The sequence below is a fragment of the Serinus canaria genome, chromosome Z, assembly GCF_022539315.1.
Source record: "Serinus canaria isolate serCan28SL12 chromosome Z, serCan2020, whole genome shotgun sequence".
NCBI lineage: Eukaryota > Metazoa > Chordata > Aves > Passeriformes > Fringillidae > Serinus > Serinus canaria.
In genome coordinates, this window is record NC_066343.1 from 49,989,339 (window position 1) to 50,013,832 (window position 24,494).

General features: G+C 39.1%; 1 protein-coding gene across 8 annotated transcripts in view; it reads right to left on the reverse strand.

Moving 5' to 3' along the window:
* DOCK8 (dedicator of cytokinesis 8) overlaps window positions 1–23,835 on the reverse strand; it is an 89,472-nt gene extending 65,637 nt beyond the window's left edge. For 2 of the 8 annotated variants that reach the window (XM_050986685.1, XM_030237062.2), the window contains exons 1-3: window positions 23,080–23,835; window positions 5,039–5,141; window positions 660–835 (exon numbers count right to left, since the gene is read on the reverse strand). In XM_050986685.1, coding sequence (XP_050842642.1) covers window positions 660–835; window positions 5,039–5,141; window positions 23,080–23,132 — 332 coding nt within the window. In that variant the 5' untranslated portion in view covers window positions 23,133–23,835. Of the gene's footprint in view, window positions 1–659; window positions 836–3,735; window positions 3,859–5,038; window positions 5,142–11,694; window positions 11,871–23,079 lie in introns of those variants that run through there. The other 6 variants (XM_050986687.1, XM_030237066.2, XM_030237064.2 and 3 more) reach the window with 6 other exon arrangements.
* Window positions 23,836–24,494: the final 659 nt, after the last annotated feature.

A 24,494-nucleotide genomic window follows, 5' to 3' on the forward strand; every position in this document is an offset into this window, starting at 1 on the left:
TTCTGAAAAATTATTCTGTTCATAGCATGCCTGTTTTTCAAAGCAGCTTAAATATTTGCAGGACCATTGAGCACCAGTGTCACCATAAGCTACCTAAATAAGCTGTTTAAAACAGAGTAATTATTTCATCAATATCAGCCTGAAACCACATGTGTCTTCTACACTAGAAATTAACACTCGCTCCCCTTCCCAAACCTTATGAAGTATGAACGATTTCCTCCCATTTAAGCAAGACAGGCACTGGGAAAGAGATTTTTAGTGATCTGATCAATGCCATGTAACACACAGCTGGCAAAAAACCCAAAAAAATCAATACTGTGTTTGTTACATGATCAGAATAAACTTTTATCGCTGGCATCACAGCTGCAAAAGTTATTTTCATACCATCCTCCTGTTCTTCTTTACTCCTCTTCCTGTTGATGCCTACCTCACTTGTGCCGTTACCAAGGAAGTTTTGTAAACACATGCATAATTTTAAGTGTGCAAACAAGCCTAACAGAGCCAGTGGCAAAGTTCAAACATTCGAAGTTCAGGAACTGTGTGCTGGTTGGATGGGTGGCAGAGTGATGTTGGATCAACATTTCAAAACTATTTTTAACTATTCTAAACTAACTTTAATTATTTTTGCAGCATTTTGGAGGGAGAGAAACTTTCCTTACCCATCTTCTGGCATAGAGGGTTGCAAAGTCCTGCACTCTTTGGGTGTAAAGACAACATCCAGATCATCTTCAGGAAAGTCCCCAAGTTCTTGTGCTAGATCTAAGTCCAAGTTGTTCAGCTGCGTCATCAGGAAGCCTTCAAAATCTACAGGGTCTACTGCATCATAAAAGGAAGGCTGATGAGAAATGAAGAAGCATTTATTTTAGCAACAGAAGGTTCTTCTTGATAGTGTAATTACGCTTATTTATTTAACTATTGTAATTGTCCCATTCTTAATTACACATCAGAAACAAACATCTAAACTTCTAACCTAGAAACAAGGATATAAGGGAGATGACCAAAACAGCAGTGACAGGCAATGCCAATGGGCAGGAGAGAGCAGACAAAACACACTAGGAATAACAAGGCCAAGTCTTGGAAGTTACTCAAAGTTACGCAGCTAAGGACCAACTGTAAGCACTGTAGTGCATCATGAAGATGCACTCATTTGAGGTGCTGTGCCTGAAAATCACTAATAGAAATGCTCTGTGTTTTCAACTGCAAAACAAAATTGAGGACAATATATACTCAAAATCAGAAAAAAATTACTAATTTTTCATCTCTCAATGTTACTGGGTTTTGTATTATTTGAGTTCTTAATTTATTGCATTTTTCAAGGGTTTGTACAGTGCTTTTGCAAAAGATTACATGGATCTACTAAAGTTATTACTGCAAACTTTAGATATTCCCCATTTCTACAGTGCACTGCATTGCACCTTGATAGACAGCAGTTGTATCTCATTACATTTCTCATTACATTTAACTATCCATTCTTAAACAGAAGGTCCACTTAGAACAAAGTTAAACAACTACAAGCTGTACAACTCATACATGCCGTTAAACTGTCTGCTTTTTATCTGTTTAGTGTCAAAAACAGAGGCAGAAACTCTTGTTTGATTTGGTACCTAGAGATGTTCTACATACAAACGTGACTCCATGTATTAAAAGTGTGTATATAGACAAAACTGAAAATTATTTTACATGGCATGTAAGAAATAAAAATACCCTGTATGTCTTTAAGAAATACAATATTTGTCCAGTTGAGTACAGAGACTAGAATCTCTTATCATTGATTTTCTTGACAAGTAAAAACTAGATCTAAAAACTACAGCTTTAGAAAAATCTGTGGTTTATTTTCTGTGTGTTCCAGAAAGGCTGATGATGCCTCATCATTGTAAAAGTGAAGAAAATTAGTTGCAGCATTAGAATAATTGCACTGGAATAACTTATTTACTGTGTGGAAGAATTCTAGCAAAAACCAGCTGATAAATCCTCCTTTCTGTAAAGGGTGAGGATTGCATTGCACTGATTAGCCCAGATATCTTTCACAAGGCTGTCTTCTGAAGCTGCCAGTAAAAAATATGTCTGTGGGGCTGTTGATGAATTTTGGAGAAAAGAAGGCTTCCAATGTCCCTGGTATCAACACATCTTTATATTCCATGTTATTCTGCCTATTGTCTCATTCAACGTGTTCTTAAGCTATCCTCCTTTTACTCCAGTGTAAACATCTGTGTGTCAAAATCAGCAAGTCTTCCCTCATTAATACTGAAGCTTGCTCATGCAAGGCTTTCCTGGAAGATGACTGGAATTTCACCAGAGGATGAAGTGACACCAGTGACACCATTGTTATATCTACAACATCAGAAATTTCAGTTCAATGGGACAATGAGAAATTTCTCAATTTATGAAACATGCAGAGAGGCTCAACAATGGCCAAGCACCAGTAACTTTGAACTAAAATGGCTCTGAACTTACTATGCCACATCAGCCACAGTATTAAGATGTGTTAAAAACAATTAATAGTAAATACAAGCTTTGGAACCATTTTAGTGTTCTGGACATACAGTTGAGGAAGTTTTTCAGATAAAAAAAATCCAGAAATATCTTGCATTAAGTTAAGCATATTAGGAAGAAATGTGCTGGAAATATCTAGGAGAAGCAAACCAGTTTAAACTTCTAAAAAAACCCCCACATGTGGTAAATACTTCTGCAAATATTTTAGTAGAGACCTTCGAACCGAACCAAGCACCACCCCCTACCTCAGGTTCCCCTTTTAAAGGGAAACTGTATTGGTTTCTGCATAAACTCAGTCTCTGAGCTCACTCCTCTGCCTGTACATTTAAGGCATTTTCTAAATTATCAAAAAAGTCTCTGGGAAAAATCTTTCCCTGTCTTTGCTCTTTTTAGCCAAAAGGAAAACTTAACATTACCAGCAAGTCCATCAAATTATGAGGCAGACAGCCGAAAAAAAATACTCTGCTGGCTTTTAGTTTAAGCACTATCTCTGGTTTGCACCCAGTGTAGTGCTGAACATGCTGGATTAATAGTTATGCATAAATAGTAAACGTTATTTGCTATTTTTTTTTAAATTAATTACTGGCATAGTATGGTTGAAGGTAATTTACTGTACTGTCAGTGGGTAAAGCATAGCATGTTAATATATAGATATATAAATAGGTCTATATAGGTATTTTTAGGTCTAAAGATATATATATAAATATTTAATAAACAATATGTAATAAATATAAATATATATATAACATATATTTCGATTTAATAAAAAAAGCAGTTCACAGAAGATTAAAGTAAAACAAAGCTTAAAGTATACAAAGGTGTACTACATCTTTTCAGTTGCTGAAGATCTAATGTTTTGCATGAAAAATAGTTTTGCTTAATACAATCTAATTTTTAATTAACCTTTGCACTTCCTTTCAGAAGTCACACTTTTCCATTCTGTCAGGTTAAATCCATTGCATTTCATCATATCCTCTTTTTCTAGTTCAAGTGTTAACAATAACCTTTAATTACTAGAAATATGCGCTTTTGACTATTGTAAATTAGACACAAATGTCAAAAAAGTAGTGTAAAAAGTAAATGCTGGTGGAGGGAAATTATCTCCCTAACAACTGGTGCAACTTTTCAAAGGAAACACAGAAAATCACTTAAATGAGAAGCCAGTACGCCTTTTCACGTATCATAAAAATGTGCAAAACAATTTTCGACAGAAAATGCCAGAAACCATTACTGCAAACATACCTTTTTAAGGATGATGAATTAGAGGCATGTAGATTGTTACAGCACACACAAAATGGCTGCTACAGTGTAATACTTGGCAAATGAAATGCTACCAATTTTTTTTAGTAGCACAAGCGGTTGTCTTTGTGCAGAAGAAGGGACCTGGCCTCGTCAGGCTGAGTAACCACAAGGAACAAGTTAAAGATCACAGAGCCTCAGATTAAGGAAGTGAGTAGTGGTGGGAGGCCCTGACACAGGAAGCAACCACTTGCATCTAGATTTTCATAATCACTGGTGCACAAAGACTCTTCCTGCTTCTACTTATCAGACCTCCCAAAAAGAATCAGAAATTGAAAGGATAGGGACCAAAGTCATAATCAGTTTCTTTTATGGCATAGTATGTTTGCAGAATACTTATCCTCCTGAAAGGCAATAAAAAGATCTGGCATTTTTTCCCTTTGTCATTAGGGTACTGTCATATGATCTGACTTCTTTAGAGGGTGATTCCACGTGGAAGACTGAAGACGATTTGGAGACATGTAACAGTTGACTCAATTATGTCTACGTCATTGGGACATTCTTCAGCATTTCTCACTTAACATGCACATCCTACAGCACTGAAAAACAGTTGTCATGTTGTCCCTGCTGCTAGCTCTGGAAACTGTATTAAGTTGAGCTTTTTGAGCCTATACCTTTCTGGGTTTTTTCTCTTTAATCATTGATCTATGCTGGTTTTGGCATGGATACAGTTGATTTTTCTTCGCAGCAAATATTATGGGGCTATGTTTTGGATTTGTGCTGGATACTGTGTTGACAATAAAATTTGTTTTCATTATTGCTGATTAGTGCTCACAAGGAACCAAGGCCTTTTCTGCTCCTCATACCACCCCACTGGGAAGGAGACAGGATGAACGAGAAGCTGGGAGAGGACACAGCCAGGACAGGTGACCCCAGGTGACCTCAGGATATTTCAGACCACATGGAATAACACTCAGTATATGAAACTGGGGGAAGAAGGACTACCACTCAAAGCATTTACTTGAAGAAGTTGTTAATGTTTCCATCAGGAAAAGAATGTAATATACTCCAACACTTACTAATTAACTTTGATTCCTAGTAATATGTGGAGGGACTGTCTATTCCAGGCTCCAAGGAACATTCTCATGTTTCTCAAAGGCATAATTTCCTCAGCTCACCAGACAGTATTTTTAACAGTTTCAGGTAGAAGTGGAACACAAGACAACTTAGATAACTTAATTTACCCTAAAACAATTTAGCAGTGCACATGCCAAACCTGTGTAAAGAGAATAAACCCAGAACTTACCAGTTGAAATGTAGAAAAGCCAGGGGTACTTAAGCTTCGTTGGCAGAACTGTTCAAATCCTGGTTGAAGAGTAAATTGCTTTCTTATTTCTGCAGACGAGTGCCTTTAATTAAGCAGAGAAAAATCTTTGTACTTAAAATTATCCCTTTACAAATTCCAGTCTTGGTGTTTAGAAATATATTTTTATAATGGTCTAGACTCCTCTTGGTTTGTAGTTGATGCAAATCTCATAAAACATTTTCAGTCCTATATCACTAGGACTGAAAGTCCTAAGTTAACCAGTGCTAAGTAACTGGTTGCTGTGGAAGTAGAGACACCCCAGAACTGAATTCCTCAGAAATCCCAGGGTGACAATGCACACAGTCTGAAAATATGGCTGAGTAGTGTGGTGATTTTTAATGGAAAATAATCAATTAATATTTAATATGATTTAGAATAATCAGTTTATTAAATCAGCCATGAAATGGTAACAAAACACCAACACTATATTTCACCATAAGGGCTCAGGACAAGACTTTTAAAACAAGATGTTGATTGCCAGTAAAAATAACAGCTTGCAGCCCACCAGGGCAGTCAAATGGGAAAAAGGAAAACACAGATGTAAGAAGACACTCCCTTCCACATAAGACTCTTTCAACTTCAGCAAGCATTAACAGACATCTTAGAATTAATAAATGCCACACTTTGCCACACTTTGCCACACTTGCCTGCACTTTTTCTCCTTTGCAGCCTCTTGATTCCTATGACTATTGTACCTATTCTATGCCACTTACTGCAGCTTTTTTGAGCATGATGAAACCCTGAATTTCACTTAATAGGTTTCTGTTCATGTGAAGCAACAGGCACCTGATAGAAGGTATTCAAAGTATAGGAGATATTAGGCCTGATTTAGAAAATAAAAGTTGCATAAATGAGAGTAGTTGTTTTCAGGTCAAAAGGCCATGACAGGTATGAGTGTAGTGCTTCTCCAGACTGAAGTCAGCAGTAATCACAGACAGAACAAAGCCAGAATTATAGAGAAAGTAAAGAGACCCATTTGGAAGAGGATTTCCTACTCATCAGTGGTATTCCAAAACTCAAACCAAGACCTTTAAAGGTTATTCAATGATTACATAAGCAAGAAGCCATGTAGGGAAAGTGATGAAGTCTCTGCATTCCGTAGATTATCTTTGACCTATTTTAAAAAGAAAAGCTATCACCATCAGGGTATTAGGGTATCAGACAAAGGTGATACAGAGACTCCATCATCAGAAGGCATGAAAAGGCACTTTTTTATTAGAAATCTACAGTTCTTCTAGAAACAATGGTGGACCTAAGACCTGATTGGCCTTTAGGAATCTTCTCTCACACTATTGGTTAACTATGAATAGTACACTCTGAAGAACCATATCTATAAATAACAGTTACAGAAAGAGAGATAATAATTGTTTTAATTCATTATCTGAGCTTTCTCACAGCTTCTCACAGCTTCCCAAGAAAATTCTGGGACAGCTATGTCTCTCTCTGTTCAGAGGAAATGCGATTACCACAAAAGCTTCTTGTATATCAGGGGTATTGTTACTCAATTTTCCACTACAAATAATCTCTGATAATGAATGCATTATCAGAGTACAAAACTTAAATTATTCAAAATTATTATTTTACTGCAAACTGAGTCAGTTTCTACCCTATGCCAAAGTATCTGTTACTGATGGAAATAGTAGAGGTAGCAGCAGAATTAGGCTGTTGCAGTCTATAGCAGAAGTTGCTGCAGTAAACAATGATATAAGACTTCTTTAAATTACATCTAATATGGGGTTATTATATGCTTCAAAGAGGAAATGATACAAATTTTCGTTTCAAGAGGAAGCACACATATGTAAGAAGGGCCAAATTTGCTGTCTGGTAAAAGCCTGGGCAAATGTAGCTGATTGAGAACAAATACAGTTCTCAAGAGCACTGTCATCACTTAGTTCCAGTGTCTCACCAATAGAAAGAACTTGCAAACTAAATCAGTCCAATGGATGACAAAGCTTGTAATCTGTAATGGTGACTTTCAGATAACAACAGTTCATTTGACTGACTTCATAGTTTTGCAATGACTAAAGGAAGAAAGTCCTGTAAGAATAAGACAGCAAAATTTGTTTGAACCAACTCGGAAGTTAATGCCTAGAATTGCTAGGTTTAGATAAAGGAAAGTCCCAATTGCTAAAAGAACCAAAAGCACAAGTTAATCACACCAACATGGAGGAAAGGTGGGTGTAACAGTCAGGGATCTGCGTGGAAACTTTTGAAAACTTGAGAACTAAGGTGGAAACAGAGGTCCTACTAGATGGCTTTTTGATAATGCCAGAATGGCTGTTGTCTGTGACATGCCTGTTTCCTGATCAAAGAGCTGCCTTGGGCACTATTGGAGTACCCTCAGGAAAATGGTAGTTCACAGTCAGTGCATGTCATGTCTTAGTTTTCATGAAGGCTGCAGTCAATCTATGCCTGGCTATACTTTTACCCTCCTTGACTGTAAAGCAGGCCTGTCTGATTCTGAGGAGAGCTTTACAGTCATACTTGCCAGCAACAATGGTCTATCTGTGTTAAAAAGAAGGAAAGAAGCCAAGTGGTTAAGGATAAATGCAAAGCAGTCACTGAAAAGTCTGAGAGAAAGTTCTGTGGTTTCCATTCAATTGAAGCAAGGGGACCATGACATTGGACTTAACTTTAAAATATACATCACCTTAGACATGCCTGTTTATTAATAGTCTGATGATGAAATGTATGGTGGGCAACTAGAAAATATGGACTGCAGTAAATTCACAAAAAGCATATTCAAGGCATAGTCATCATTGGTTCAAAAGACGATTGCAAGAAAATTTTATTATGAGAAGCAATTTAATTTTTCCTCAATCTAATTCCAGTCCATACCTTATTTTACAACATGGATGATGATCTAGGGTAACATAGGACTAAAACCTGGGGATTGCATCAACCCAGGAGAAATTCTGAGTATTTTAGAAACAGTCTGAAATCCGCACAGTTAGATTCAATAAAAATGAATGTAAACCTCTAAACTTAGGAAGAAAAAAACCAACTGCAGAAATACAAAAAGTGAAATTAACTGTCAAAAAAAAAAAATAGCCACGTCACAGAAGAGACACTGAGAGAGTATACTGGGACACTTACCAATAAAACTACCACAGTGAGGAGAAACAGATCATATTTCTGTTAATAGAAGTCAATGAGACATACTTGGGCTGATGTATACACTTATAACAACAGAGGGTAAGATGCAAACAATTTTAGAAGGCTTCAAAAGAGAGCAGTCAGATGGCTAAAAATTTTGGCAAGGATGACCCAGGAGGAAAGACTGAAAAAACTGGTTGTGTCAAAAAAAGAGAGACTGACAAGGAGACAGCAGTTGTCCTCGACTATGTAGAAGATAGCAATAAGTAAAGAAAATGGTGAACAGTTCATGGCCCTAGAGGGAAGAATAAGTAATGTGCTTAAATTGAAACAAGAAAGCTCTAGTAAAGTATTTGGAAGAAAATTTCCACTGCAACAGCAGCAGGACACTAAAAGTGGCCTGTGGAAGCTGGCTGGTGCTGCGGCCAAGCCATTCTCCATTATATTTGAAAAGTCCTGGTGGTCAGGTAAAATGCTGGTTGACTGAAAAAAGGAAAACATTGCTCTCATTTTAAAAAGGGGAGAAAGAAGGAACACAGAGGCAACTATAGACTATTGAGCCTCACCTCTGTGCCTGGGAAATCATGGGGCATATCCTTATGGAAGCAGTGTTAAGGCACATGCAAGACAAGGAGGTAATCCAAGGCAGCCAGCATGGCTGTACTAAGGACAAATTGTGCCTGACCAGCCTGGTGGCCCTGTATGATGGAGTGTCTGAAAATGTCAACAACAAAAGACTTACTGATGTCATGTATCTAAGTTTCTGTGACATTATCCCATGTGACAGCTTATCTCCAAATTGGAGAGGCATGGCTATGATGGATGTACTATTTAGTGAATGAGGAATTTGCTGGATGGACACAGCCAGCGAGTTGCTGTCAATGGCTCTTGTGAACCCTCCAGGTGAAGAATGGTGTTCCTTAGGGCTCTGTCTGGGAACTGGTGATCTTCCATATCTTCACCAGTGACATCAACAGTGACATTGAGTGCACCCTCATCAGGTTTGCCGATGACACAAAGCTGAGCAGTACAGGTAACATAACAGAAGGAAGGGGGATGCCATCCAGAGGGACCTGGACAAATTTAAGCAGTGGGCCCATGGGAACCTCCTGTGGTTTAACAAGTCCAAGCGTGAAGTGCTGCCCCTGGGCCAGGGCAGCCCCAGATATCAGTACAGGCTGGTAGAAGAACTCATTGAGAGCCCTGTCAAGAAGGGCCTGGGGATTCTCCTGGATAAAAAGCTGGATGTGACCCAGCAATGTGTGCTCACAGCATAAAAAGTCAACTGCATCCTGGGCTGCATCCAAAGAACTGTGGGCAATAGGCGGGTGGAGGGGGATTTGGCCCTTCTACTCTGCTCTTCTGCAACCAGGTCTGAGTTCAGGTCTGAGGTCCTCAGGACACAATAAACATGGACCTGTTGTAGGAGGTCCAAAGGAGAGTCACAAGGATCAGAGGACTGCAGGAGCTCTCCTACAAAGGCTGAGAGACCTGGGGTTGCTCAGCCTGGAGAAGTCTCTGGGGAGACCTCATCACAGCTTTTTACTACCTAAATGGAACATGTCAAAAAGAGGGAGTATGACTTTTTCTACAGGCAAATAGTGATATAACAAAGGGGCAATGATTGTAAACTTATAGAGGAGAGATTTAGATTAGATCTTCGGAAGAAATTCTTTACACAGAGGATGGTGAGGTACTGGAACGTGTTGCCCAGAGATGTTGTGGATGCCCTGACCTTGGAAATGTTCAAGGACACGCTGGATGGGGCTTTGAGCAACCTTACCTATTGAGAGGCATCTCTGCCCATGAAGGGGACAGTTGGATCTAGATGACCCTTAAGGTACTTTTTTGCCCAAACCATTCTGTGATTCTAAGCAGCCATCTTGTGATTGCCTAGTGTCAACAGCCCATTTGCAATGTCCCTGAACTACCTGGAAAACAGCATCTGGGCAACTGCAACCCTTTCAAAGTCCAGTGGGACTCAGCAGTGTTAATAGCTCTATTGATCACCTATATCGATAGCTGTTCCTTTTCACTAGCTAAAAAAAAAAAAAAAAAAAAAAAGTGTAGATTTGGTGAAGACTTTGCCACAAAGGTCACTGCCGAATTCAGTTTGTCAACGTGCATGTAGAAAGACAGTATAAACCTGTACAAAGACGGCAGATGACAACATGCTAAGGATTTTCTGGATTTTAGGTCCTTGGCTGAACCACAGCATCAGAGCAAAATAACATAAATTAGAACTAAGTTTTCCACTCTGTGATGTCTTGGGCCCTGAATGATGACGACACACAATCATGCAATCTGGTGCAATTCTTGAAAAAGCTGGAACTCACCACACTTCCTGATCCACCCAGACAGGACTGAAGGGTAGCCAAATAAAACCAACCAACCAAAAACAAAACCCTAACCCCAAAATGGTGCTTCTCAATCTCAATTTCAGCAGTGTCTGTCCCACAGGTAGATATAAACCTCCAGCAATTGCTAGCAAACAGCTGAGACATAGTCTGTATTTCACAAATACTCTCCAATGCAAAGCATTTAGTTTGCATAATATATTAACAGTGTAACCAAAGTAACAGACTACACCTGGAGGTTCTTAAAATTAAATTAATCTTGGAGGTCAAATTCTGGAATGTTTCTCAGGACAGAGCTCGTTGAAAAATTTTAAGGTTGGAGATTAGGTTTAATAGTTGGGCCCAGACGAGGGCCCAGGAAAGGAAGAAAAGGAAGACAAACCAGCCATTTATTTTCTGCCTCTAACATATGTGAGATCTATGGCCGAACATTTCTTGTTCTATAATTAAAATTGTATGAATGCTTATAATGCATAAAGCAGGTTTTGCAGTTTCACTGTAAATTCTGCTCAATGACAGATGTCTTTGAAATATGTAGTTTAAAAGCAGGCACAATGGGTATTTTTTTAGTATGTATACAATATGAAAATTTAAACAGAGACAAACAATTTAAAAATAAAAGCAAAAGAGAACAGCTTTAAAGATCACCTATTAACTGAAAATTCAGAAATTTCCTAATTTTAATAAAAGACCTAATTTTAAAAGTATGCTTCACATGCTTACTGGACAAAGTTCTCCAAAGTTACTTAATATTAGAGGGGAGGCAGAAAGGGTAATCCTTAACAAGCTTACTATCCCTTTCAGCAGACTGCAGTTGTCTTCTGCAAGAGCTGCATACACAATTAGACAGCAAGGAAATATGAAAATAAATAAATAAAACTATCCCCAACAACAGACACATTCACACTTAAATGTACGAGATTACAGAATCATAAAAAAAAAAAAAAAAGTGAAAACTTTTACTTAACAGGTAAAATATTCAGTCTTGGTTACCCTGAAGAATAATCCCTTTCATCTGATACTGACAAAGAAAATACACAGCTAGCTTTTGTTCTTTTCTGAACCTAAGATGAAACTTCTCTAGTTACAACTGAAACAAGCAACTAAAAAGCTCTAGAAGAGAAAAATGTAACAATTACCTACCGCTCTCTTTCACTCCCACACGCAAAGACACACAAAGTTTTGGGCAATGATCCAGATCTTTAACTAGCAAATATGGGAATCTCACTTAGATCTCCTGTTCTTACTGCCAGTGGCACTGCCTGTTTTTCTTCTAAGTTTCTAATTAGTCCTTAAGGCACCAGAGCTCCACTTTGTTAGTCATTGTTTACAGCAGTGGTCGATCTGAACTGCTGCTCCTTCCTTGTCGGCTCAGGTAGGCTCTACACCCTCTGGAACACACCCACTTTGGGGTCTACCACATTAAGACTCTATATCAGCTAAAGCAATAAAGATCCTATTCAAGATGTTTGAAATTTAACAACAATCTTCTTACAAGGGATGGTGTGGGAAGAAAGAAAAAAATCTAGAAGAGGAAACTCTTGGCTTTATTATGCTGTCAGCTTGTTACAAAGTAATATGGGCAAGAGCTCTATTTTTATTTATTTCCCAGGTCATGTGATATTTATTCAGTGAAGATTTTTCTCTCCCTTTCCATTTTGCTGCTTCTCCCTCGGGAAGAGGCATGAGCACTGATAAAAATAATTTTCTAATCCTGGCCATTGAAAGAAACCAAAAACCTATGATTTGCTCCTGATGAACAATGTTTTTATGCAGCTTTTAATCACTGCATGGATAATAGGAATAGCTATGAAATAACATTTGAGAAGACAATGTGTATACATTGTTGACTGGTTGGCTCTTGCGATGAAAGTGGTTTTTGGTGTGAGGTTTTACGTGATAGTTTAGTGGTACCTCCTGGAAAGCAGAAAGTATAAATCAATGTCATCTGCCATCTTATTAGAGACTTAGACTGGTTGTGATAATTTATATATGCAATAGAGAATTTGTAATTAATGTCTCATTTGATGCTAATTAATGATGCTAACAGAAGATAAATACATGTGTAAACGCCAGAATTCTTTTGTTGTCCCCATTGCCTTAATATCCACCAGCACACAGCAATATGTACACAGAGCTTTCATTCTGAATGGATTAACTTTAGTTTATCTCAGGAAAATTTTCTGGGTTTGGCTCAGAAGCCTTTCTGCTTGAAAGGCACTAAAGCTCACATTGGTGCCTTATTATTGTCTATAACTGAGATGTCTGAAGAAATACTTTTTAACAAATGTGCCCCTACAGCCTCCAGGAGACAAACAGGTCTATATTACATTGCAAAACTGTAGTTAGGGCATAGCTTTATTTCTTTTTATTTTTTCTTTTTTATTTTTATTTTCTCTAAACTGTTTAGAAGTCTTCCAAAAGCTTACATTCTTTACAATAAGGATGATAATGGCAATTTCAAGGCCAGTAATGATTGTGTGAACCACCCTCTCCTTATACTGTGATTTGAAAGTAATAGAATCATGGTAGTTTACTCTTCTAGATTTTTGTTTTTCTGCACTGTTCCACCAATTCATAACAAAGTGATTATGAAGTAAGTGCAAAGACTTATATTCCAGCAAATGTGCAATATCTGAGTATCCAAAAGCCTTTACTAAGAAAATACTGTAATACTGATAGTTTTGTAAATCCTGTACCAAGTTTAATAGTTCATGTGCTTTGTTTTCACTTTTTTACTGAAAAACACTTATTGATACTAAGTGAAAAAAGTCAGACATTGACAACCATAATAAATAATATTAAAATAAAGACTATGTACATCTTATTCAAGGGAAATTTTTCTTTTTGCTCCTATAGGGTAGTTTTTATTTTCTTTATCAAGGTTAAAGTTTGTATTTTTATCAACCAGCAAAAAATGTCACTGTCAACTTCAAATAAATTCATAATATAGTCATAAAAGGGTCTTTCGTACTGAGTATAGGAAAGGCCAGAGGAGGAAATACGGCAATTAGGCAGAACTGGAAAATAATTTGTGTTTATATTTTGGCCCCTCATTTTCTAAAAACACAGATTTGTGGACCTTCAGTGTGACTTTTCTGATACGGAAAAAAAAGAGGATTTTCTTTCCCAGTCACTTCTTAGAGCAACAGTTTTTTTCTTTAGAGCTAAGTTGAACTAGAAAAAGTAGGATCATTTACTAAAATGCCTAAAAAAAAATTGGCCCACTTTCAAGCACATGAAGAGGTACTGCTATTTCCAGAACAGAGAATTTTGATTCGACTTAGCAGGAGCCAAAGCAGTATCTAAGAGATATTTGAAAAGTGGATCTTTTGCTGACACTCTTAAAAAAAAGAGTGTTCAAAGAATTTGGCATATAGTAAAAGCTATTGTTAAAATTAATATATTTTTGTATCTGCTGGTTGTCTTTGCAGGTATAAATTTCATTATTACATACTCTTACAAATATATGTGGATTATAGAAGACATTTTATATCATAAATTACAACCGAAATATCTGGAAAATTTCAAGCTAGAGAAATGTTACATTTTACTCAATGTTCTAAACATGAAATCTTGATACTATTATCTATGTAAGGCTCAGATCATGTAACAACTGAAATAATACATGCTTTAATCTAACTCAGTTTGCTCAACTTTAGGGAAAAATAGTAATATTGAATCCAGGTATGCTGTCTCCCTTATAAAAGATCTCCATTATTACCAAGGCTCAGAAAACTGTGATTCATCATGTGCAAGTATAATTCTAAAAACTCATGATTAAAGGTAGAGACTTTTTGTGTGAACTTGGCCCAAGAGCTGGTTAAGCCTGGCCCTATTTTTCTGTAGCTGCATTTACAATGGCAAACTTTTAGTGTAATTGCATTATCAGATAAGCACATTCACAGACTACCCTTTTTCCTACTGCCACAGACAATGGTAAAGTCTGGTATGGGTTCCTCAAATCAAATTTAAAAAATAGTCAAGTCAGAATAGGAAAAAAGGACAACCATATAGAGTTGTGCTCATTAACTGTGATTTTTAATGACCATAAAACCTGAAAATGGTAGAAGGTATAAAATACAACACTAAATATTTCTTTCTTGCTGGTTTTCACTTCATGTTTGAAAATTACAACTGTTTGGAACAATGAATAAGAAATATTCATACACAGGATCTGGTGGACATAAAAATGTTTCTTATTTGCATCTATGTTTTCTTTTCGTAAGCTTAGGATTTCCTTGACTTTATATAAAAAAAAAAAGAACATCATCATAAATTGCAGGCTAGGCTTCACCATGCATATATATGTCTGAAGTCTTGAGGAACATCAGACCTTAAAAAATTATGTTAAAATGCTTTCCTGAGCTTTTCTGTTCAGAGCTTTAAATCTCTTTCAAGCTCAGTACTCATCTCCCAGAGAAAAAGCAAAAAGCCCATTAATCTAATCATGTAACAGGGATTATTGCACCTGAGTTCAGTGATTGCATGGGTATGCAAGTGCTGTATAATACTACACTTAAGCAACCGTAACAGAAAATAATAGATGGCTATATTTTAAACCCTATTTGAGTATCAAGTCTGCAGTCAGAGAGCTTCCTAGCTGTCAATAACATCTGTCTCAACTGTAACAGTATTCTGCTTGCATGACCAACTGTTCTCTAAAGACAGTTTCTACAGCTGCCTACCAGCTGATAAAGTGTACACTTGCATTATGGAGCCTATCTTTCCTACACTTGTAATTTTTCACAGAGATATGGCTGGGTGGGCCTGTGTTTGTCATCAACCTCCTACTTGAGTGGCTACTATCACCTTCATTGTATGGCAGGCAGATTAATCCAGAAAAGGTAATCAATAAAAACCAAAAATAATTCACTATGAATAACCAAAGGCACCAGCACAGTCTGAAAAGTAGTTATGAGGACATTTCCTTGCTATTTCTTCTCTACTTCCTAAAAGTTACATTTATTTTAGGCATGTAATGTTGCAATTTTTGCAGAGTTTGCCAGAGGAAAGGGCTTTTAGTCTTTGTGATGGACACTATGCTACTAAATGTAATAAAGACATCATGCTGAATAATCTTACCTTTAAAAAATGAGATGCTTACAGGAATTTTAAACAAAAATATCAATTATTATCCTATGGCACAATCTAGACCTGTGATGTTGCTTTTTTCTTCAGCTTATTCCTGTAAATGATTTACAGTCCACTTTTGCTAGTTAACATCTCTCCCTTATAGTGGAGGAGTACTTGTAAAAATGCCCAGAATATGACACACAGGTCAATATACCTAGGGAAAGAGCCATCTGAGGCTTTTAATAACTATTTAGTTGTTCACATGCCGTGAGCACTTGTAACTGATAGAGCAGGAATGAAACCATGGTATCAAGTCCTTTTTGTCTTTTCTGCTCCCTCAAACTGCCTTGATTTCAAACAGTGGGAAGGCAGAAGGTAAAGCATCTATGTGTAGAGGCTGCAGTGGAGACTAGTCTTTATGAGCAGCATATGAAGCTGCAGAGCACCCTGTCTTCTCTCCCCTCTCTTCACCTGCTTTAGAGCCATGTACAATCTATTCCTTACACTGAATAAAAATCCAAAAGACACCAAGACCATGATGCTTCAAGCTAAGAAAAAGCAGCTTAAAGAGATGGGGGTTCTTCATCTGTCTAAAGCTGATGAAGTATAAGTTGGATGAGCAGACAGTGTGTTGGACTGAAAACTTCCTGGACAGTTCATGATAATCAGTGGCAAGAAGTCTAGCTGGAGGGTATAAACTATCAGTAAAACTCAGGAGTCAATACTCAATCCAATCCTGACTAACATCTTCATTAATGATATGGATGATAGGGAGGACAGTGCAGCATGACCTTCTTGATGCAACAGAGGTGCTATTCAGATGCTGCTATTCAGAGGGAACTCAGTGGGCTGGAGAAATGGACTGATGAAAACCTTGTGAAGTTCAAAAAGTGCAAAGCCCTTCACCTGGATTGTCTTCCTCCACCTATATATGCTGGAAGGCACTTAGATGGAAAACAGCTTTCCAGGAAAGCATCAGAGGTCCTGCAGGACCATGACTACATTGGTTCTAGGAGACTGAGACTTCCACAAAGTTGAACACGAGCCAGCAATATGCCCTGGTTGCAAAAAAGACAGATGTTAGACAGGGTGCGCTGGGCAGAGTATTGCCAGCAGGTTGAAGGAGCCCTCTGCCTGATGCTAGTGAGATATGCTTCAGTTCTCTGCCCAAGTCTGGGCTCCTTAGTACAAGAGAGACATGGATATAGCAGAGAGACTAGCCAAGGGTGACTGAGGTGACCAAGTGACCAGGGACAAGAGTGTCTCTACAGTGGGGAAAGACTGAAACAGCTGGGACTGTTCCGAGAAGGGAAGGCTCGGGGGATCTTATAAATGTATAGAAATATCAAAAGGGACAGAGTGAAGAAGACAGAGCCAGTCTTTTCTCAGTGGTTCTCAGTGACAGCACTAGAGGCAATGGGCCTGCCCTGAAACTTGGGAGATTCCATGTGAAACGTCTTTTTCCCATGAGGGTGAGCCCTGGCCCAGGTTGCTGAAAGACATTGTGGAGTCTGCCTCCTTGGAGGCCTTCAAAATGCAACTGGACGTGATCATAGGTAGCTAGGTGTAAATGGCCCTGCTTGAACAGAAGACCTGAACAAGATAATCTCAGGTCCTTTCCAACCTCAACTATTGTGGGATTCTGTGAAAGAATTGAGCAGATACTTTGATCAGTTTATAATCTATCCCTGTAAACCAGAAACGGGAGATAAATGCTGTGGACAATTAGAAGGAAACACATGTTTTAGTCAACTGAAAAAGTGGAAAAAATTGAATGAAAGATGAAAAAAGTATAGTGATATTCCTGTATACTCCAGTATTTATTTCCTATAGCCAAATTAAATGATCTGCAGACAAAACCAGTATCCAGGAACAGTATCCAGCCTTACCTCAGTGCTTGGTAAGACCTTGCAACAGATTCTCCTGAAAGCTATAATGCACATGGAATACAGACAGGTGATTAAAGACAGCCAACATGACTTCCCCAGGGCAGATTGTGCTGTACCCATCTAGAGGCCTTCTGCAATGGAGTGACCGCATCAGTGGACATGGGAAGAGCAACTGGTGTTACCCACCTGAATTTCTGTTCTGTGTCCCACAATTTTCTTATTCTAAATTGAAGAGACATGTATTTAATGGATTCTTAGTTAGAAAAGGAACTAGCTTGATAGCTTTCTTGCTTGAGCTCCAGTGAATGTGCAATGTCCGGAGAACAGAAATAAGTAATAAAAGCTGTTCCTTGATGGTAAGTGGACGGAGCAATTATATTTACTAACTTCATTAATGACCTCCATGGTGGGACTGAGTGCACCATCAAGCTGAGTACTTCACTTGATTCATTTGATAGAAAAGATCTGTCCAGAGGGAAGGGACCCTGACAGATTTGAGAACTGGGCTCATATGAACCTGATGAAGTTTAAAAAGGCCAAGAGCAAGGCACTGAACATGTTCAAGGCAACCACCAAGACCTGTACAGACTGAGAGATGAATGACAGATTGAGAACAGTTGTCCAGAGAAGGAATTGAGAGTACTGATGAATGAAAAGCTGAACATGACCCAGCAATGTGTGTTTAAGGCCCAGAAAGCCAAACATGTCTTGGGCTGCATCCAAAGCAGCATGGCCAGCAGGGCCAGGGAGGGGATTCTGGCCCTCTGCTCTGCTGAGACCCCACCTACAGTGCTGCATCAGCCCTGAGGCCCCAGCACAGGAAGGAAACAGACCCCTTGAACTGAGTTCAGAGGAGAGCTGAAGCCTCTCTCCTGTGAAGATGGAAGCCTGGAGAAGCCTTGGATTTGTTCAGCCTGGAGAAGAAAAGGCACTGGGAAGACCCAATATCAGTCTTCCAGTACTTAAAGGGGACCTACAGGAACTATGGGGAGGGACTTTTTAAAAGAGCCTGTGGCGACAGGACAAGGGAGAAAGTGAATCCTCTCACTTTAAAGTGAAAGAGGTTAGGTTAGATATAAAGAAAAATTGTGTTAGGTTAGATATTAAGAAAAAATGTGTCACCACCTTCAGAGTAAAAACTTTTTTCTTAATATCTAGGTTAGGCTAGATATTAAGAAAAATTTTTTTACTGTGAAGGTGGTGACACATTGGAACAGTTTGTCTGGAGAGGCTGTGGATGCCCCATCACTGGAAATGTTCTAGGCCAGGTTTATTGGGGCTCTCAAGAGCCTGATTTGGTGAAAGATGCCTCTGCCAATAACAGGGGGTTTGGAATTACATGATCATTGTAGGTCCTTTCCAAACCTTTTTAGGGCTCTAAGGTGCAAACACTATTTGTATACCCTGTGCATGTGAACTCCATGTAACTGTCCCAAGTATTCAAAAGAATAATGTCATTTATTTTTTGTGGAAGTCTTAGAAAAATTCCTATTTACTATAAATTGTTATCTTACATTGCTATACCTAACATATGAAACACATTAATCTTACTTTTTTCTCTTTAATCTGTTACATTTAATATTCTGTGTACCAAGTACAAAATTAGTACCATTTCACACGTGTGCCTATATACACTAGATTTTTATATTTACTACATAAACCTATTGTGTATACAAAAGACTGAGGTCCTCTCTGGAGCGTCTTTTATACATTTAAGCATTTGAAAAGCAAAAAATAATGAAAATAAATAGCTTAGTGTATACAATGGAGTCTGGTCAATGCTTTTAAATAATTAACATCTTTTTATATCCATGTAACAAGGATTTTATTGAGATTCAATCCAAAGATAAAGCCTCAGCCCCATGAAGGGTTGCAGCGAACAGCAATCTACTATCAGAGTACATAGGAAATGAAGACAATTATTGCACTGTACTTGACTCTTCCACAAGAGCGTTTGTGATTTATGGCAAATTCGCATGAATCTTCAGGCCTGACACCCTGTACGATGTTTGATTTAAGCTGACCTTTTAATTTCAGGTAAAACAAAAAAATGTTTCATGATGTTTACATCATTAATGTGAAATGGAATTCCTAGTACAATTGGGGAATTTCATATGAGTATGTCTTTTAATGTAAGGTTTTAAAAATTGAAATCTTTAGCTGCTTCCTTTAATATTGGTATCAAATGTTTCCTTTAATATTGGTACTGTGAGTTTGTTATTCTTTAATATAAGTCTACGCATGTAAGCTCATCCTGAAGCACACAACTTAAAACTAGAACAGGAAAAACTAAGTTTGTTGCACAACCAGGCAATTTCAGGGATGAGGAAATGAAATTACAGAAATGAATGTTGAAAATTTCTTATGTAATACTTGTGAAATTCCGACAACAGCTGTCTCTAGAGGCAGTTGAGGAGTATGCTTATTGGGAGGGTTTTTAATTGCAAGAGACACATGACTGAAAGTTAAGTGATATTTAGGGACCTGTATTACTGTTCTTGATAACCTTCTGTTTTGTAATTTGTGTGTTGAAATGTTTTGAATGTAGAGCATTGGTGACCAGAGGACCAGCTAGGTGCTTGAAGCACAATTTTCTTCATTTGAAGTCAAACCAAACAATTACTACTGCAAGACCTATGTGAAAGATAAGACAGTAAATTACAGTAGCTAAACAAAAATAATAAAAATGGATATCTCTTCTGTTAATGTTGTGTTTATCCTAACACACTGCCATGACAAAGTGATTAAAATTCAGTTTTTCTGGTCTCTCAAACCTACACTGCTCAGCTGGTACATATTAGAGCCCATATCTCTAGAAATGTTGAGCTGTTTTCTCCTCAGTGGTTTACAAAATTATTTTTTAACTTCCTTGATTCCTGGGTATAAATACTGTGAAAAGTAGATACACACTGCACAATCCAGATCTCTTCTAATTACTATCTGGAATTAAATTCAGCAAGGATGATCTGGCTTTTTGTGTCCCATGCTGATTTATAGCTGCCTGACTTGAGGGACACTAAAAATTTGTTCCTTCACTTTTATGTAGGAAATGAATATCATTATTCATAAAACCTATCCTATTAAAGCAGAAGGAACTACTTACATACATGCATTAAAAACATATGTGCAAGTCTTTGCAGGATTAAAAAAGGCAGGAAGCAACAGGTTGGGGCAACAGACACCAGATGGGTGGAAGGAAGAATAAAGTGATAGGAAAACATGGTTATGTGGGCAGGTTGCATACAAGAGTTTGAAGGCATTTGAAGGCTTGTTTTTAAAGTTTGACCTAGCTTTAAACAAATGTGTTGCTTGTCATGTAATAGCTGTTCCTGAAACATCTGCAACTCCAGTGCTCATGAACTTGGACTAAATTTAAATCATAATGAGATAACCACTAAGACATTTTGTACCATGTTATTGCTGATTTTTTACAGAACAGAGTTCATAGGTTGGTCAGATATCTGCCGTGGCTCACCAAACACACCAGGGTACACCTTTTGTTAGTAGCAGTGAGGTGGCTGATGTTTAGGCAGAACACAGACTAAAATTCTGCTGGTCCTCATAAAAACAATATATAGCTTACATAAATCACTGGCAAGAGAAAGAGTGAACAAAAAAAGGCAGAGTTTTGCATGCAAATTTGTAGTGAATGCAAAGTAATTACAGAGGCAATGTACTAACTCCTGAAAATGTTGCCTTGTCAGTAATGTTCAACTTTCAATACAAGTTGCATTTTGAAGAAGTCATGAACTCTGAAAAGAAACAAAATTTTACAGCTGTAAATTAGGCTTTTGTGTACCGTCAAGAAATCTAACAGGCTAACCTATTATTCCTCTGATTTTTAAAATTACTTTAAAAAATCCAAACTACCACATTAAAAATGGTTATTGCAAAGATCTATCACTCTTCTGTCAGCAGTACAAACTGCATTGGAAGCATGTAAAAATGTCCTGCTGCTTTTGAAGAAAGAGAAACAAAATATCCTTCTAAAAAACATCTACTATATTGATAAAAGAGAATAAATTCTAAGTGTAAAAGAGACTATCCATCCACACAAAATAAAAGGGCACACTTCTAAATTGAAATCGTATTCAGAATATTTTTTATAATACATTTCAGCATTTAACTTGCTATGAAATACTGACTATTTCACTATTGATTCAAAAGAAAAAGAAAATTAAAAAAAATTTAACAGTAATTTAATTTCACATCAGTTCTTACTAGCAAAACTTTTGTGAACCTTGTTTTGACTGTGCTACTTTGTAAGGCTTTAGTCATAGAGATGAACAGTGGCCATCACCAAAGCTAGGGAAAGCTGCCAAAAAACTGACCCTAAAATAGGAAGAAAGAAAATAACTCACTCTGTAAACATCAGCTAGTTATGATTTCTGTTCAAGCAAGTCTCCAAATCATCAGGAATTGTGGCCTGATCCTCTCATGAGCTGCTCATCTGATGGCTTCTAAATATGGTGCCTCACTCTTGTGAATATTCCACCATAAATTAAAATAAATTCCCAAAGGATACAGAAAGGTACGCTGATGCATATTCTGCCATGAGAACAGCATATCACAGAGCAGCTAATTTTATCCTCCCTGACTACAAACCCCATGTCTTCCAAGTTGCTGAGGAGGTGGAGTTTCCCTGCATACTTTTCTCTCTGGCACAGAGACTTATCCTCAGTTTATATTACCATTATGCTATTTGTTCTTTTATGTGTCAGCAAACTCAGGTACCTGTTACTTACATCAACACCCTGAAAACAGTTTTTGTCTCAGATGACAGGACTCTTGAAAAGGAGGACTGTTTTTTCCTTTAACCTAACAATATGAAAATAATTGTCTTTGTTTCATACTGCCACCACAGAGCACAGACAAAACAAGAGTCAGCATTTCCCTGGGAAAAGACACCAAAGTCTATCAGACAGCAAGTTTAGTCTCAAGAGTATGATATTCCAACAGCTGAACTCTAATTTATTTGGTTTAGGGAGGGAACGTGGGAGGTAAATATATTTTCAGTCATCGGGGGACTTTTTCTTCTCATAGATGAAAGAGTGAAAAAAAAAGTCCCACGGAGGTATGTCATCGCAGTATTGATGCCCTACATAAACTCCTCATTTGTCAGTAGTGCTAATTTAGAAGGACCAGGTAATTTTGCCACTTCTTGTGAAGGGGAACCTCCATGGACAGCGAGCAGCCCCTCCAAAGAACTCGAGACTTCTTCGTACAGAACAGATGGGGAACGAACTCCTGGGGTGAGAGTGGACGTCACCTTCCTGCCAGAGGACACCTACCCACAGCCTGCTTTGTCGGAGCACCCTCCATCACAGCAACCTGACAGCACAAGTGCAGTTCGGGTCCGCAGTTCCCGCAGGAGCAGCGGGCAGCGCGGAGCGCTGCACGTCCAGGGCTGGCTAGCCCGGCTATCGGGAGCTGTCAGACGGCTCTCCGCCCCGGGGGTCTCCAGGGGAGGAGCCGTACCGCCCTGCTCTCGCCGCCCGCCCGCTTGTCTTGGCCAGGCTGAGACTGGCGAGGGTAGTTGCCGGGTACGAGGAAAGCCGCTTACCTGTTGATTTTCAGGGCGAACGCCCTCCTGTCTGCGGCAGGTAGCGTCGCCATACGGGCGAGCAGCCGAGAATGTCGGCTGCCGACGAGGATCGAGACTGGCTGTACACACGAAGGGAGGATTTATTTCATTTATTTGTTTTTCTTAATTGAGTGCTCCGGGCTAAAAACCCGACGATCCACTGACAGTTCTGGGTGGCAACTTCCGCATTTTACCTTCCTCACTGAAATTGGCCGCAGTGGGAGGGATCTGCCCTAGTGCACAGCAGACTGCTCACCCTGCCCCGTGTACCCCACCGCCAGCAGCGTCCAGCCCGGCGTCCCGGGTGTCCTTCGCCTTCCCGGCGTCTTCCACCAGCTGTCCGCCTCGGCCAGGGCGCCCACAGGCACTGGGGGAGAGCAGGAATTCCCCTCCCTCTTTTACAGAGGACAACCCCGACCCCCCGGGAGAATTTTGGAAGGCAAGCGCTTAGGCACGGACAGGAACGGAAGGCACCGTGTACATCTATCTGAACACGCATAGTTGCGGGAATCCATGCGCATCCCTCACGACCCTTTTTCTTTTGGAAACTGCAGTACGAGTGTCAAACACCTCCGTCTCTGCCCCACCACACCCCACACATATACGCACACCCGCCGGGGGTCAAGCGCTGCTCTGCGGAGGCGGGTGAGGAAGCAGCAGGCACCGCTGCGCACCGCTGGCCACCGCCGTAGCCAGGCCAGCCCCAGGCACCGAGGATCCAGCCCATGCTGCCAGGCGGAGCAGGCGGGGCCGCCGGGCCGGGCCAGGCAGGATCGGGCGGAGCGGGCCGGAGTAGGGCTGCCAGGAGCAGGGCAGAACCGCGCCCACTGGCCCACAGGAATCACAAATAGCCCGGGACCTTCCTTCAGCCCCACTAGCCCACGGCTGGAGCTGTTCGGGCAAGTAGGGACAGCAAGCTGTGAGAGGAAAATAAATGTCAACTCTTTACCTGGGACAATATTTTGCCAGTACTCCTGTGCACCCTGTGTTTCTCTTACATCTAAACAGTGTGTGTAAGAAAAACTCGCAGGTACCAACACCAGATACCAGCTCAGCTTGGCACAAAGCTTGGCACAAAGCTTGGCACTGCTGTTCTATTCACCAGTACTTACTGCTCAGCTTTTTTAAAAGTCCATTTTTATTAAGTATCTTGTGGTTGTTTTATAAAATTATGTTTCCTGACTGGTATTTTTCTTTCTGCCTTGATGTAGTTTTCGCTGCTTCTGCAGATAAGGAGAATTTACCCTTCATTTGAAAGGGGAAAGAAAAGCCAAACACGGTTTCTGCAGATGAATTTTGAGGTAGTAGAGGCAGTTCAGTTTTAGATTGTCTTGTTTTTATTAAATCTGTGCTTCGATGGCAACAACATTAGGATTCACCCATTGAAGGCAGTC